Below are 18,170 nucleotides of genomic sequence, written 5' to 3' on the forward strand. Positions count from 1 at the left end.
CTGGGACAATTCAGTTAAAATTACACATGCACTGGGACAATTCAGTTAAAATTACACATGCACTGGGACAATTCAGTTAAAATTACACATACCCGAGGGACAATTCAGTTAAAATTACACATACCCGAGGGACAATTCAGTTAAAATTACACATACACTGGGACAATTCAGTTAAAATTACACATACCTGTGATGATCAGATCTGACCCAGACCCGTGACATTATTTTGGGTACAGGTGGATCTGTGACTGTTGTGATTGATTGTTAACATCACCTTGACTTCCTTGCCCACAGAGGAAAGAGTGGACCTGGGACGAGAGCAAGATGCTGATCATGTCTGACCCCATATACAGGTCAGTGTCACACCTATTGTACAGCTCTGCCTCACTCATCACTCCATTTCCTTCCCTTTTGATCAGCCAGGGTCTTGTCTCAATTTAACCCCTACCTATTCCATATAGTGCACTACTTCCCCCAGAGCCAATGTAGTGCACTACTTCACCCAGAGCCAATGTAGTGCACTACTTCACCCAGAGCCAATGTAGTGCACTACTTCACCCAGAGCCAATGTAGTGCACTACTTCACCCAGAGCCAATGTAGTGCACTACTTCACCCAGAGCCAATGTAGTGCACTACTTCACCCAGAGCCAATGTAGTGCACTACTTCACCCAGAGCCAATGTAGTGCACTACTTCACCCAGAGCCAATGTAGTGCACTACTTCACCCAGAGCCAATGTAGTGCACTACTTCCCCCAGAGCCAATGTAGTGCACTACTTCACCGGAACCAATGTAGTGCACTACTTCACCCAGAGCCAATGTAGTGCACTACTTCACCCAGAGCCAATGTAGTGCACTACTTCACCCAGAGCCAATGTAGTGCACTACTTCACCCAAGCCAATGTAGTGCACTACTTCACCCAGAGCCAATGTAGTGCACTACTACTTCACCCAGAGCCAATGTAGTGCACTACTTCATCAGAGCCAATGTAGTGCACTACTTCACCCAGAGCCAATGTAGTGCACTACTTCACCCAGAGCCAATGTAGTGCACTACTTCACCCAGAGCCAATGTAGTGCACTACTTCACCCAGAGCCAATGTAGTGCACTACTTCACCCAGAGCCAATGTAGTGCACTACTTCCCCCAGAGCCAATGTAGTGCACTACTTCACCCAGACAATGTAGTTACTTCCCCAGAGCCAATGTAGTGCACTACTTCCAGAGCCAATGTAGTGCACTACTTCTCCCAGAGCCAATGTAGTGCACTACTTCACCCAGAGCCAATGTAGTGCACTACTTGACCCAGAGCCAATGTAGTGCACTACTTCACCCAGAGCCAATGTAGTGCACTACTTCACCCAGAGCCAAAGCACTACTTCCCAATGTAGTGCACTACTTCCCCCAGAGCCAATGTAGTGCACTACTTCCCCAGAGCCAATGTAGTGCACTACTTCCCCCAGAGCCAATGTAGTGCACTACTTCACCCAGAGCCAATGTAGTGCACTACTTCACCCAGAAATTAGTGCACTACTTCACCCAGAGCCAATGTAGTGCACTACTTCACCCAGAGCCAATGTAGTGCACTACTTCAGTAGAGCCAATGTAGTGCACTACTTCACCCAGAGCCAATGTAGTGCACTACTTCACCCAGAGCCAATGTAGTGCACTACTTCACCCAGAGCCAATGTAGTGCACTACTTCACCCAGAGCCAATGTAGTGCACTACTTCACCCAGAGCCAATGTAGTGCACTACTTCACCTTGCCCACAGAGCCAATGTAGTGCACTACTTCACCCAGAGCCAATGTAGTGCACTACTTCACCTAGAGCCAATGTAGTGCACTACTTCACCCAGAGCCAATGTAGTGCACTACTTGCCAATGTAGTGCACTACTTCACCCAGAGCCAATGTAGTGCACTACTTCACCCAGAGCCAATGTAGTGCACTACTTCACCCAGAGCCAATGTAGTGCACTACTTCACCCAAGCCAATGTAGTGCACTACTTCACCCAGAGCCAATGTAGTGCACTACTTCACCCAGAGCCAATGTAGTGCACTACTTCACCCAGAGCCAATGTAGTGCACTACTTCACCCAGAGCCAATGTAGTGCACTACTTCCCCCAGAGCCAATGTAGTGCACTACTTCACCCAGAGCCAATGTAGTGCACTACTTCACCCAGAGCCAATGTAGTGCACTACTTCCCCCAGAGCCAATGTAGTGCACTACTTCACCCAGAGCCAATGTAGTGCACTACTTCACCCAGAGCCAATGTAGTGCACTACTTCACCCAGAGCCAATGTAGTGCACTACTTCACCCAGAGCCAATGTAGTGCACTACTTCCCCCAGAGCCAATGTAGTGCACTCAGACATCATTTGAAAATATATTCTTTATCTCAATTCACCTTCCTGATATAAAAATAGCAGAAGCTCCTTTAGTGAATCCCATTTTTATGGGCCACACTGATGGTCCAACCGGATAACACATTGAAGTCATTCGTATGTGCTGCTACACACTCTGATAATGTGCCTCTACGTGTGTGCCATCGGCAATTACACTCATACAGTATATATTGGTTAGGGTTTGGCTTGTAGCCACAGCATACATGACCTCTGGCTCAATTTAGTATTATGTAGCAAAATTTGAAATAGTATTTTTTACACTGGACAAAAGTCGAGAATAACAGAGCTAGAAAATGGTATATATCATAGACTGCAGTTGAGGAACAATGGGAAAGTCATTTTACTTTGAAAGATATTAAACTTGTAACCCCACTTTTGAGAAAATGTCTCTTGAATAATTTAGGATACCTACTGGAGAGCTCTTCTTTGTCTACACCCATTCAGCATTATTCACACCCTCTTAAGATTTAGCCCCACCCATCTCTTTATTAGGGATTCACGTGAGGCCATGTGCTAAACAGCGTGAGCATGGTAGTGTAGTGTAGTAAACAACCAAATATTTCAAGACTAAAAGTGGTGAAAGTAGTAGCAAAAAATCTAGTTCTTGGCCTATATCGTCATCTGACTTTGGTGCAAGTCATGTTGTTCTTCACATTACCATCTCTTCTAAAAACATACAATATTAAGTAAAATCCAAGTGTATTTGTCTCATGAACAGGATACAAAAGGTGTAAACGCTACAGTGAAATGGTTACTTGCAAATTTGCATAGTAGCAATATCAAAAATAGAAAGTGTCCAGATTGTATAAATATTTCATAATTATTAGATGATTCTTACCCAGACACACTTGTCCCATCTAAATTGATGAGTCATGTGAAAGAAATGCTATAACTCACTCAATACAATAGATGAACGTAATGACCCCCAGACACACCTGGCTAACTTGATGGCTCATGTAATCATCTGGCGATGTGGAGTTTTGTTTAGACATGTAGCTAGTTAAACAATGAACCTAATGGTGCTTTCAAGACAACTGGGAAAATGGAAATATATGAGTCAGTGATCTTCAGGTCAGAAAGTCTGGGCTCAAAAAGATTTTGGGATTCGGAGCTACTTTTTGGAGTTCCAAGTTTCCAGTTCCAAGTTCCCACTTGTTTTGAACACAGCATAGCAATACAAACTGATTGTCATAGCTAGCCACCATGCATGAATCTTCAGGTAGCTAAAGCTAACCAACTAGGTTCAATGTTAGCTAGCTAGCTAATATTAGGCTATAACTAGCAATGCAAATGGATTTCTAAAATATGAATAATATTACGACACAAATCATACACGTAATGTGAGCTAGTGAGCCAGCTAGCTAACGTTAGCTAGCTAGCTAACAGTACACTAACTTTAATGAAAACGACTATCTGACAAAATGTATAATATCTGAAACTGTGGCTAGCTAAACTCTTACAAACATGGAGGAATGCTTCTCCCACTCTGTCACAGATGCCATGGTTGCCCTTAGTTTGTTTTATAAAACAGTGTTCTCTATTCTACTCCCTCTGCATATTTGTAATCAAAAGCCAGAATGTAGCTATCATACTCTGATTCCACTGGACATTCCACTAATTTCAAAACTCGGTTGACTTCTCCCATGACAACAACACTGTTGATCGCCGTTTCTTCCCACATCACTGTCATCAGAAGACTCCACAATGTCTGGTTCCATTAAAATATTTGTACCTAAATCAGGGATTTCCTCATCATCTAATGCATTTTCAAAGTTAGAGAGTCAGCATGGCATGATTGTCCTTCAGAAAGAAGTCCATCACAACTTTTTCCCACTGATTTTTGTCGATATGATAGCGACTGTTAAATTCAGGACAGCACTTTCTCAGTTCTTCTTGATATACTTAAAAAAAATAAGTATTAGAAAAGATTATCTACACATACTGAGCAGCTCATGTTATAAAGCTGAACTCATCTCTTGACTTGTCTAGCCCACCCATTATCTCAGCCAATCATGGCTAGTGGGATTTTTTGACATTTTTTTTCTTGCTAAACCAACTAGGCTCGTAATTTAACAATTTTATTCGTATTTACAGATGGCTTACCGGTTTGTTATTAATGCACATGAAAGTTTACATGTTCCAGAAAGCATTTCTGTCAAAAAACGCATTTAGATTTTTTGTTGTTGTTTTGTTTACGTTCAAATGCCTCTCCTGTGAAGTAGTGACGTGCGACATACGCCTAGTTTCCTGAAATGAGTCACGTGTGAGTTTGTGTGTGCATGCGTGCCTTTGCGTGCGTTTGTGGGTTTTCGGGGACATCTCTGTTCTTACATGGTAGCCATGGTAGCCACAGCATTATAGCTACATCTGTAGGCAACAACACCTCTGACACACTGACCCTCAACATGTGGGGGTCCATCGGGTGTGTGCTTAGTCCTCTCTTGTACTCCCTGTTCACTCACGACTGTGTGGCCACGCACGACTCCAACACCATCATCAAGTTTGTTGATGACACAATGGTGGTAGGCCTGATCACCGATGGCGATGAGATGGCCTACAGGCAGCAGTGGGGGTCGGTGCCGTTTAAGATGAGGGAAGTTTTTTTATTTTTTATTAGAAAATGTTTTTATGAACATGGCCTTATTTCTATTGCAGCATATTGGATGACTGTCATTCATATTATATTCACCCAGATCAATGTAACATTGATATGGCTAGGCTACACCATGATGCTCACATCTTTCCTGTACCCATCATGAGGTTGCTACAACCTATGAATTAAGGATTGTAACGTAGGTGCACAGGCCAAGAGAATTTTGAGTAATCAAAGTGACAGACAGTGACATGTTCAATACTGCCTTGCACACTCTTGCCTGCTTATAGCTGATCGAGAGTGTAATCATTAGTCCAACAGTTGCAATGAATACACCCCTGATCACACAGTTCACTTTCATAGCAGCCACAAACAGCTCATTTATATAATTCATTCTTGCATCTTTCTATCCACTCTCCTCCTCTCACCTTTTCCCTTCGCTTGTGGACTTCAGTGAACAAAACATCAGCTGTCTGTGACCCGCTACAATCATGCAGTACAGTGTACAGTCAACAGCAAGCAGTTTAGCTGTTACACCGGCGGGCCCCCGTGGCAATAAATTATTGGATAGCCATAGCCAGCTACTTAACATAGAATCCATCTCGGTTTGAGTAGGCTAAATTAGTTAGCTGCATTCAATGCTAGCTAAGGAGGTGAAAGTGAAAAAATATATAAGACGAAATATAGCAGGCTCTCTCTCTTGCTTCTCCTTAATATGGAAGAAATTATTTGTTCAAAACTGTTCCAACTATTGTCTTTCTCTCTCTTTTTATCAACTACTCGCCAGATTTTATGTACTGCAGTGCTAGCTAGTTGTAGCTTATGATTTCAGTACTAAATTCATTCTTTGATCCTTTGATTTGGTGGACAACATGTCACTTCATGCTGCAAGAGCTCTGATAGTTTGGAGGATGTCCTCTAGAAATTGTTAGAATTACTGTGTCAGGCTATAGAAGGGGGTGAGAACCATGAGCCTCCTAGGTTTTTGTATTGAATGTGAGGCTACTGTAGACCTTCATTGCAAAACAGTGTGTTTTAATCAATTATTTGGTGACGTGACTATATTTAGTATATATATATTTTTTAAAGGAAATTCACTGAGGAAGATGGTCCTCCTCTGAGGATCTTCCACTGCTTGGCAGTGTGGCGCAAGGACAACAACCTCTCCCTCAACGTCAGTAAGACAAAGGAGCTGATAGTTGACGACAGGAGAAAGAGGGGAGAGCACGCCCATATCCACATCGACAGGGCTGCAGTGGAGCGGGTTGAGAGCTTCATGTTCCTTGGCATCCACATCACTAAGGACTTAATATGGTCCACACACCCACACAGTCGTGAAGAGGACACGACAGCACATCTTCTCCCTCAGGAGGCTGAAAAGATTTGGCATGTGCCTTCGTATCCTTAAAAACATATACAGCTGCATCATCTAGAGCATCTTGACTGGCTGCATCACCGCTTGGTATGGAAAATGCACCGCCCTCGACCACAAAACTCTACAGAGAGGGGTGCAAAAGGCCCAGTACATGACTTGGGCCAAGCTCCCTGCCACCCAGGAACGCTTTATCAGGCGGTGTCAGAGGAAAGCTGGAAAAATTGACAAAGACTTCAGCCAACCAAGACATAGACTGTTTAATCTGCTACCGTCCGGCAAACGGAATCTGAGCCTCGACTCTTGCACCAACAGGCTCCGAGATACCTTCTACCCCCAAGCCATGAGACTGTTAAATAGCCATATGTAGTTAATTAAATGATTACACGGTCTCCATTTACCCTATCTTGTACTGACTCTATGTAAACTCACAAGACGATACACTGAGTGTACAAAGCATTAGGAACACCTGCTCTTTTCATGACATAGAGTGACCAGGTGATTCCATGTGAAAGCTATCATCCCTTATAGATGTCACCTGTTAAATCCACTTCAATCAGTGTAGATGAAGGGGAGGAGACTGCTTAAAGAAGGATTTTAAGCCTTTAGACAATTGAGACATGGATTGTGTGTGTGGCATTCGGAAGGTGAATGGGCAAGACAAACATATTTAAGTGCCTTTGAACAGGGTATGTTAGTAGGTGCCAGGCACACTGGTTTGAGTGTGTCAAGAACTGAAATGCTGCAGGGTTTTACACTCTCAACAGTTTCCTGTGTGTATCAAGAATGGTCCACCATCAAAAGGACATCCAGCCAACTTGACACAACTGTGGGAAGCATTGGAGTCAACATGGGCCAGCATCCCTATGGAACACTTTCGATACCTTGTAGAGTCCATGTCCAAATTAAGTGATGCTGTTCTGATGGGAAACGTGGCTGCAACTCAATATAAGGAAGGTGTTCCTAATGTTTTGTACAGTCTGTATATTATCCATGTCCTTGTTCAGCCACGACTCCTCAAAATATAGGATATTACAGTTCTTGAGGTCCCGTTGATAGGATATTCTCTAGAACAGAGCTTGTCCGGTTTGTTCTCTAGTGATTGTACGTTAGCCAGTAGTGGTGCAACTTAATATTATGAAGGTGTTCCTAATGTTTTTTTCCCTCAGTGTATATATGCACTATATACACCCTCACTCATACACACTACACTACACTGACACTTTCACACAAAACCCATACACATACACTACAAACACACACACTCATACCGACACAACACACACCAACGCCTCATTCCCGGCGGATTTAAACACCTTTTTTGCCCACTTCAAGGAAAACAATATCAAGCTGCCACCGCGGCCCCCATAGCGTACGAGGACTGTGTGCTCTCGTTCTCCGTGGCAGACGTGAGTAAGTCATTTAAGCGTGTTAACCCTCGCAATGCTGTTGGCCCAGACGGCATCCCAAGCCATGTCCTCAGAGCATGTGCAGACCAGCTGGCTGGAGTGTTTACCGACATATTGATTCTCTCCTGATCCCAGTCTGTTGTCCCCACTTGCTTCAAGATGTCCACCATCGTTCCTGTACCCATGAAGCTCAGGTAACTAACCTAAATGACAATCGCCACCTAGCATTCACTTCTGTCAACATGAAGTGCTTTGGGAGGCTAGTTAAGGCTAACCCTTGCCTGTACTTCCTGTTCACCCATGACTGTGTGGCCACGCACGTCTCCATCTCAATCATCAAGTGTGCTGTCGGCAGTGGTAGGCCTGATTACCAACAACGATGAGACAGCCTACAGGCAGGAGGTGAGAGCCCTGGCGGAGTGGTGCCAGGAAAATAATCTCTCCCACGACATCAACATAACGAAGGAGCTGATCGTGGACTACAGGAGACAGCAGAGAGGGCACACCCCCATCCTCTTCGACGGAGCCACGGTGGAGAGGGACAAAAGCTTCAAGTTCCTCAGAGTGCACATCACTGACAACCTGAAATGGTCCCTTCATGCAGGGCTCTCCAGAGGGTGGTGTGGTCAGCCCAACACATCACTGGGGCACTCTGCCTGCCCTCCAGGACATCTACAGCACCGGTGTCACAGGCAGGCCAAGAAGATCATCAAGGACCTCAGCCACCCGAGCAATGACCTGTTCACCCCGCTACCATCTACTGAGAAACAGCTTCCACCTCCAGGCCATAAGACTGTTAAAAAGTCACCACAAGCCTTAGTCACTGTTCTACCACCCGGTACTCTACCTTCCACCTTAGTGACTTCTGCCCTATGTACAGTACATAGTCATTGTACAATAAGGTTTAAATACTGTTTTACTCCTTTTCCAGTTGAAGTCGGAAATGTACTTACACCTTAGCCAAATACATTTAAACTCAGTTTTTCACAATTCCTGACATTTAATCAGAGTAAAAATTCCCTTTCTTAGGCCAGTTAGGATCACCACGTTCTTTTAAGAATATGAAATGTCAGAATAATTGTCATTGTCCTTTTGGAAGACCCAAAAGGACAACTTCCTGACTGATGTCTTGAGATGTTGCTTCAATATATCCACTATTTTGTTTAGTGCACCAGTCCCTCCTGCAGCAAAGCACCCCCACAACATGATGCTGCCACCCCCGTTCTTCATGGTTGGGATGGTGTTCTTCGGCTTGCAAGCCTCCCCCTTTTCCTTCCAAACACAACAATGGTCATTATGGCCAAACAGTTCTATTTTTCTTTCATCAGACCAGAGGACATTTCTCCAAAAAGTACGATCTTTGTCCCCATGTGCAGTTGCAAACCGTAGTCTGGCTTTTTTTATGGCGGTTGGGAGCAGTGGCTTCTTCCTTGCTGAGCAGCCTTTCAGGTTATGTCGTAGTAGGACTCATTTTACTGTGGATATGGATACATTTGTACCGGTTTCCTCCAGCATCTTCACAAGGTCCTTTGTTGTTGTCCTTGGATTGATTTGTACTTTTTGCACCAAAGAATGCTTCTCCTTCCTGAGTGGTATGACGGCTGCGTGGTCCCATGGTGTTTATACTTGCGTACTACTGTTTGTACAGATAAACGTGGTACCTTCAGGTGTTTGGTGTCTACAATTTTTTTTCTGAGGTCTTGGCTGATTTCTTTTGATTTTCTCATGATGCAAAGCAAAGGGGCAGTGAGTTTGAAGTTAGGCCTTGAAATACATCCACAGGTACACCTCCAATTGACTCAAATGATATCAATTAGCCTATCAGGAGCTTCTAAAGACATGATATAATATTCTGGAATTTTCCAAGCTGTTTAAAGTCACAGTCAATTTATTATGTAAACTTCTGACCCACTGGAATTGTGAAATAATCTGTCAAACAATTGTTGGAAATTATTGGAAAAATTACTTGTCATGCACAAAGTAGATGTCCTAACCGACTTGCCAAAACTATAGTTTGTTAACAAGAAATGTGTGGAGTGGTTGAAAAACGAGTTTTAATGACTCCAACTTAAGTGTATATAAACTTCTGACTTTATTTAGTTTTGTATTTTTATTCCTCTTGTGTTAGTTACTATTGTTTTATTTTTTCATTACTCTGCATCATTGGGAAAGGTTCGCAAGCAATCACTTTTCTGGAAAGTCTACACAAGTTGCATTCGGCTCATGTGATCAATAAAATGTGATTTGATTTGTCTGTGTGTCTGTGTGACAGAGACACACAGAACATTATCTCTCTTAGTGCAGGTCTTTTTATAGCTGTAATTAGCTGTGTTTGTTCCCACTGGACGCTGTTTATAGCCCTGTAGCCTAGTGTGCTGTAGAATGGCTGACACTGACCATATATCAGCTCTGTGTGTGTGTGTGTGTGTGTGTGTGTGTGTGTGTGTGTGTGTGTGTGTGTGTGTGTGTGTGTGTGTGTGTGTGTGTGTGTGTGTGTGTGTGTGTGTGTGTGTGTGTGTGTGTGTGTGTGTGTGTGTGTGTGTGTGTGTGTGTGTGTGTGTGTGTGTGTGTGTGTGTGTGTGTGTGTGTGTGTGTGTGAGAGAGGGCTGACCATATACCAGCTCAGCACATCACAGGGGCAAGGACTACTTTTTATAGGTATGACTGGTGGTGGTTTATTCCTAAACCAAAGTCGTATTCATTAGGGCACACCGTAGCGAAACGTTTCAACATTCTTCCAAATGTTTCTCCAGGATTTTCTACGTGTCCCATGACTCCCAGGACCTGAAGATCTTCAGCTACATCGCCAGAGATGGCTCCAACAACTCCTTCAGGTGTAACGTCTTCAAATCCAAGAAGAAGGTGAGCGAGACTGGGCTATATTACTCCTCTCATGTCAAATGGCCATACTGTATCTGTTCTGTTATGTCTCTCTCTCCCTCTTTCTTTCTTTCTTTCTCTCTTTCTTTCTTTCTTTTTCATCTTTCTCTGACATAAATAACAAGAAAGTAATATCCCTCTCTCTCTCTCTCTCTCTCTCTCTCTCTCTCTCTCTCTTTCTTTCTTTCTTTCTTTCATTCTTTCATTCTTTATTTCATTCTTTCCTTCCTTCTTTCTTTCTCATCTTTCTCTGACATAAATAACAAGAAAGTAATATCCCACTCTCTCTCTCTCTCTCTCTCTCTCTCTCTCTCTCTCTCTCTCTCTCTCTCTCTCTCTCTTTCTCTCTCTTTCTTTCTCTCTTTCTTTCTCATCTTTCTCTGACATGAATAACAAGAAAGTAATCTCTCTCCCTCTCCCTCATCAGACCCAGGCCATGCGTATAGTGCGTACGGTGGGCCAGGCGTTTGAGGTGTGTCATAAGCTTAGTCTGCAGCACGCCCATCAGGGTATAGATGGACAGGCAGACGGAGAGAGTGACAAGTCCACAGAGGACAGCCCCGCTGAGGGTGAGAGAGAGGGGGAGAGACACACACACATGCACACACACCAACTGCCAAAATACTGTTACACTCCTACAATGATCACTAAACATGACAGAGACAGACAGATATACACACACACACACAGATCACCATAACACTTATTGTCTCACAAAGATTTAATTGACTGACATAACAGATGCAGAAACTGAACACGCTGTACATGTGTGAACCAAGAAGGACACCTGACCATTAGTGATAATTTGATGATGTCATTGGTTTGTGTGTGTTCCTTTTCCCGCAGGTCATCAGTTGACAGGGGCGGAGGAGGAGGAGGATGGGTGTGGAGAGGAAGGGGAGCCCCAGGCACAGTCCCAGTCTGTGTGTGAGCAGGCGGTCAACGAGATCCTCCAGAGTCTGGCCCAACTTAACGTGATCCAACCTGGACACACCATCATGGTAAGAGCACCTGACTTACTTTACTTATTCCTTTCTGCTCCTGGAGGAGCAAAGGTTCTCAACAGCACCTCAACAGGGCCTCAAAAGGGCTTCAACAGGACCTCAACATGGAGTCAACAGGGCCTCAACAGGGTGTCAACTGGGCCTCAACAGGACCTCAACGGGGAGTCAACAGGGTCTCAACAGGGTGTCAACAGGGTGTCAACAGGGCCTCAACAGGACCTCAACGGGGAGTCAACAGGGCCTCAACAGGACCTCAACAGGATCTCAATAGGGAGTCAACAGGAGCTCAACAGGGTGTCAACAGGGCCTCAACAGGGCCTCAACGGGGAGTCAACAGGGCCTCAACAGGACCTCAATAGGGAGTCAACAGGAGCTCAACAGTGAGTCAACAATACCTTAATGGTGAGTCAACATGACCTCAACAGGGAGTCAACAAGGCCTCAACAGGACCTCAACTGGTTCTCAACAGGGAGTCAACAGGGCCTTCACAGGGCCTCAACATGGAGTCAACAGGACCTCAATAGGGAGTCAACAGGGCCTTCACAGGGCCTCAACATGGAGTCAACAGGTACCGTCCCAGGCACAGTCCCAGTCTGTGTGTGAGCAGGCGGTCAACAGGGCCTCAACAGGACCTCAACATGGAGTCAACAGGACCTCAATGGGGAGTCAATAGAACCTCAACAGGGAGTTAGCAGGACTTCAACAGGGAGTTAACAGGGCGTCAACAGGGCCTCAACAGGGTCTCAACAGTGAAGCCTGGGTAATGGTCATCACTTCATTCCAGGGGTGTATTCTTTAGTCGATTTCCATAGGAAACATTTTGTAATGAAAATAAGAGTTTCTATTGAGTCCTGTGTGGCTCAGTCGGTAGAGCATGGCGCTTGCAACGCCAAGCGTCGTGGGTTTGATTCCCACTGGGGCCACCCATATGTAAAAGTAGTGGCCCCAGCCGACTTGTAAGTCGCTTTGGACAAAAGCGTCTGCTAAATGGGATATATTATTATTATTATATTATCTATTGGACATATTCACATAAGGAATCATTGTCTCATGTCAGATGGTGTACTCCTACATGACGCTTGTCCCTCAACCTGTCTGTCTTGTAGGAAACCATGTGTTTGATGTATTTGATACCATTCCAACTATTCCGCTCCAGCCATTACCACAAGCCTGTCCTCCCCAATTAAGGCGCCACTAGCCGCCTGTGATACACAAATACACGCACACTCACACACGTATGATGACGTGTTGCTCTGACAGAGATAGAGAATGCTCCCTACATTATTCACACCAGCCTCTGGCTGAGGGACATGGCAGCCTTAACATGCCTGGCTAAACTATTAAAGCTTCATTCTGTTCTAGTCTAGTGTGTCGTCTGTATGTCCTGTGTCTTGGTGGCGTTATGGGGCCCCGGGGCTGCCTAGTGGCCCTCAGAGAGAAGCAAAACTGTGTGAAACATGCCTCAACCCATCCACTGACAGTAGAACCGTAGGAACACACCAAAGGGTTGGGGCTATCCTATCAATACTAGCTCCCCATTCAATTCACTCCATTCCAGACTGTACACTCCATTCCAGACATTACACTCCATTCCAGACATTACACTCCATTCCAGACATTATACTCCATTCCAGACATTACACTCCATTCCAGACATTATACTCCATTCCAGACATTACACTCCATTCCAGACATTACACTCCATTCCAGACATTGCACTCCATTCCAGACATTACACTCCATTCCAGACATTACACTCCATTCCAGACATTACACTCCATTCCAGACATTGCACTCCATTCCAGACATTACACTCCATTCCAGACATTACACTCCATTCCAGCCATTACACTCCATTCCAGACATTGCACTCCATTCCAGACATTACACTCCATTCCAGACAGTACACTCCATTCCAGACATTATACTCCATTCCAGATATTACACTCCATTCCAGACATTACACTCCATTCCAGACAGTACACTCCATTCCAGACATTATACTCCATTCCAGACATTATACTCCATTCCAGATATTACACTCCATTCCAGACATTACACTCCATTCCAGACAGTACACTCCATTCCAGACATTGCACTCCATTCCAGACATTGCACTCCATTCCAGACATTACACTCCATTCCAGACATTGCACTCCATTCCAGACATTACACTCCATTCCAGACATTACACTCCATTCCAGACATTACACTCCATTCCAGACATTACACTCCATTCCAGACATTGCACTCCATTCCAGACATTACACTCCATTCCAGACAGTACACTCCATTCCAGACATTATACTCCATTCCAGATATTACACTCCATTCCAGACATTACACTCCATTCCAGACATTACACTCCATTCCAGACATTACATTCCATTCCAGACATTACACTCCATTCCAGACATTATACTCCATTCCAGACATTACACTCCATTCCAGACATTACACTCCATTCCAGACATTACACTCCATTCCAGACATTACACTCCATTCCAGACATTGCACTCCATTCCAGACATTACACTCCATTCCAGACATTACACTCCATTCCAGACATTACACTCCATTCCAGACATTATTATGAGCTGTCCGCCCCTCAGCAGCCTCCACTGGTTACCACCCACAAGCATGGCATTGTTTATTTATCAGAAACACCTGCAAATGTCTTCTTCTTTGCTCGTTGCAACTGCACTAAACACCTTTTCATCGTAGCCTACATCGCCACCTGAGCCATGGAGCAAACTAATATAGGAGGTGCAGTTATTATGTTTTTTTCACCTCCACTTTTTTAACAGAAAATTCTCATCATCCATTGGTACATTTTTAAATTTTCACTTATTTATTTTAGCTAGTCTATGAAAATATATGACTATTTTATAAATGGTATAATTGCGTAATGTAATTGCATTTTGCTGCATTTTGCAACCCTGCTCCCCCGTTGCCACAAGATAAATGGATTTGAACACTTATGCCATGCTTCACTACACACTTCACTGCTTGATTGGTGCAGCTAAACCACAAGTGTCTATCCTATAATGAACAGGCACCGGCGAAGGGAAATTCAAGGAACTTGTTTATCTATTTTATTACGCTGTTACATTTGTATTGGTGTTTTGTGTCCAATGCTCTCAAACATTTAATTTGTGAGGTGCATCATGAGCAAAGTGTCACGGATCCCTCTGGAACTTTCATTACACACACCTGGCCCCTATTCCCAGTGATTAGTAATTGTATAGTGCGCCCTTGGTTTACCATTGTGCTGTCGATTATTGTTTCAAGGTCCGTTGGTTCATGTGAGTACTTGTGCTGTGTGTTTTGGATTTCATGCCATTGTGGATTGTGCAGATGATTAGGGGTCTCGTCCCGTGTGTTAATCATTGTGCGCTTGTGTTATTTATTTGAGGTACTCCTCGCTCTTTTGTTTGGGTTTCTACCCTGTGTTTTGTTCAGTGTTTGTTTGGGTTTCAGCCCTGTGTTTTGTTCAGTGTTTGTTTGGGTTTCTACCCTGTGTTTTGTTCAGTGTTTGTTTGGGTTTCAGCCCTGTGTTTTGTTCAGTGTTTGTTTGGGTTTCAGCCCTGTGTTTTGTTCAGTGTTTGTTTGGGTTTCAGCCCTGTGTTTTGTTCAGTGTTTGTTTGGGTTTCAGCCCTGTGTTTTGTTCAGTGTTTGTTTGGGTTTCTACCCTGTGTTTTGTATGGTGTTTGTTTGGGTTTCAACCTTGTGTTTTGTATGGTGTTTGTTTGGGTTTCAACCCTGTGTTTTGTATGGTGTTTGTTTGGGTTTCTACCCTGTGTTTTGTATGGTGTTTGTTTGGTCGTCATCCCCGTGCCTTTACATGGCTCGCTGTAATTTGGGTGTAATAAAAAACCCTATTATGCATTCCTGCGCCTGTCTCCCGATCCTTCATGCAGACATGACAGAATAATCGACCATTAAGGGCGACAGCGGGAATGGCCCGTCTGACAGCGCTGCAACTGGGCCGTCCGACGTCGCCACAACGGGTCCGTCTGACGACGCAACTTTAGCAGCTGCAACTGGGCCGTCTGACGTCGCCACAACGGGTCCGTCTGACGACGCAACTTTAGCAGCTGCAACTGACCCGTCCGACACCGCCACAAACGGTCCGTCCTGCGCTGCAACTTGCCTGTCCGACGATGACGCAACTTTGGCAGCTGCATCGGGTCCTGATCGACCCACACTGCATTCCTGTGATCGCCCTCGAGGCCGGTGTCGTTGCGGTGCAGTGCGTTGGGGGGGTGGAGGGTGGGTACTGTGACGGACCCCTCCGGAACTTTCATTACGCACACCTGGCCCCTTTTCCGACTGATTGTATTTGTATATATGTGCCCTTTGGTTTACCATCGTGCTGTCGATTATTGTTTCAAGGTCCGTTGGTTCATGTGAGTACTTGTGCTGTGTGTTGTGGATTTCATGCCATTGTGGATTGTGCAGATGATTAGGGGTCTCGTCCCGTGTGTTAATCATTGTGCGCTTGTGTTTATTTATTTGAGGTACTCCTCACTCTTTTGTTTGGGTTTCAACCCTGTGTTTTGTTTAGTATTTGTTTGGTCTTCGTCCCCATGCCTTTACACGGCACGCTGTAATTTGGGTGTCATTTTAAAAAACAATTACGCATTCCTGCACCTGTCTCCCAATCCTTCATACCAACGTGACAGAATAATCAACCATTAAGGGAGACAGCGGGAATGGCCCATCTGACGACACTGCGACTGGTCCGTCCGGCGCTGCAACTTCGGCAGCTGCAACTGGGCCGTCCAACGATGCAACTTCAGCAGCTGCAACTGGGCCGTCCGACGATGCAACTTCGGCAGCATCCACTGACCTGTCCGACGCCGCCACAACCGGTCTGTCCAACGCCACTGCTACTGGTCCGTCCGATGATGTCGCAACTTTGGCAACAGCAACTGGCCCGTCCAACGATGACTCAACTTCGGTAGCTGCATCGGGTTCTGATCAACCCGCACGGCATTCCTGTGATCGTCCTCTAGGCCGGTGTCGTTGCGCTGCTAGCAGCGCGTCGGGGGGTACTGTCACGGATCCCTCCAGAACTTTCATTACACACACCTGGCCCCTATTCCCAGTGATTAGTAATTGTATAGTGCGCCCTTGGTTTACCATGGTGCTGTCGATTATTGTTACAAGGTCCGTTGGTTCGTGTGAGAACCTGTTCTATGTGTGTTTTGGCTTTTGTGCCATTGTGGATTGCGCAGGTGATTTATGGGTTTCGTCCCGTGTGTTAATCATTGTGCGCTTGTGTTATTTATTTGACGTACTCCTCGCTCTTTTGTTTGGGTTTCCACCCTGTGTTTTGTATGGTGTTTGTTTGGGTTTCCACCCTGTGTTTTGTATGGTGTTTGTTTCGTCTTCTTCCCCGGTCATTGCCCATTTGGAAGACCCATTTGCGACAAAGGTTTAACTTCCTGACTGATGTCTTGAGATGTTGCTTCAATATATCCACGTAATTTTCCTGTCCCATGATGCCATCTATTTTGTGAAGTGCACCAGTCCCTCCTGCAGCAAAGCACCCCCACAACATGATGCTGCCACCCCCGTTCTTCATGGTTGGGATGGTGTTCTTCGGCTTGCAAGCCTCCCCCTTTTCCTTCCAAACATAACAATGGTCATTATGGCCAAACAGTTCTATTCTTCTTTCATCAGACCAGAGGACATTTCTCCAAAAAGTACGATATTTGTCCCCATGTGCAGTTGCAAACCGTAGTCTGGCTTTTTTTATGGCGGTTTTGGAGCAGTGGCTTCTTCCTTGCTGAGCAGCCATTCAAGTTATGTCGATATAGAACTCATTTTACTGTGGATATAGATACTTTTGTACCTGTTTCCTCCAGCATCTTCACAATGTCCTTTGCTGTTGTTCTGGGATTGATTTGCACTTTTCGCACCAAAGTACTTTAATCGCTAAGAGACAGAACGCGTCTCCTTCCTGAGCGGCATGACGGCTGCGTGGTCCAATGGTGTTTATACTTGCGTACTATTGTTTGTACAGATGAACGTGGTACAGTTTGGAAATTGCTCCGAAGGATGAACCAGACATTTTTTTCAGAGGTCTTGGCTGATTTCTTTTGATTTTCCCATGTGGTCAAGCAAAGAGGCACTGAGTTTGAAGGTAGGCCTTAAAAGACATCCACAGGTACACCTCCAATTGACTCAAATTATGTCAATTAGCCTATCAGAAGCTTCTAAAGCCATGACATCATTTTCTGGAATTGTCCATGCTGTTTAAAGTCACAGTCAACTTAGTGTATGTAACTTCTGACCCACTGAAATTAAGAAGAAAATTGGAGAGTGGTTGAAAAACTAGTTATAATGACTCCAACCTAAGTGTATGTAAACTTCCGACTTCAACTGTATGTTTAAAAAAAAAAAAATATATATATATATATATATTGTACTTTTACTCCCTTTTCTGCCCATTTTCGTGATATCCAATTGGTAGTTACAGTCTTGTTCCATGGCTGCAAC

The 18,170-nt window shown here is 44.6% G+C and overlaps 1 protein-coding gene across 1 annotated transcript in view; it reads left to right on the forward strand.

Annotated features, from left to right (window-relative positions):
• LOC135518219 (carboxyl-terminal PDZ ligand of neuronal nitric oxide synthase protein-like) overlaps positions 1-18,170 on the forward strand; it is a 159,342-nt gene that overhangs the window by 108,594 nt on the left and 32,578 nt on the right. Inside the window, exons 4-7 of the mRNA XM_064943212.1 lie at positions 295-353; positions 10,533-10,641; positions 11,087-11,228; positions 11,506-11,660. Of these exons, the coding sequence (XP_064799284.1) occupies positions 295-353; positions 10,533-10,641; positions 11,087-11,228; positions 11,506-11,660 (465 nt within the window). The remainder of the gene's footprint in view (positions 1-294; positions 354-10,532; positions 10,642-11,086; positions 11,229-11,505; positions 11,661-18,170) is intronic.

The sequence above is a fragment of the Oncorhynchus masou genome, chromosome 28, assembly GCF_036934945.1.
Source record: "Oncorhynchus masou masou isolate Uvic2021 chromosome 28, UVic_Omas_1.1, whole genome shotgun sequence".
Taxonomy (NCBI): Eukaryota; Metazoa; Chordata; class Actinopteri; order Salmoniformes; family Salmonidae; genus Oncorhynchus; species Oncorhynchus masou.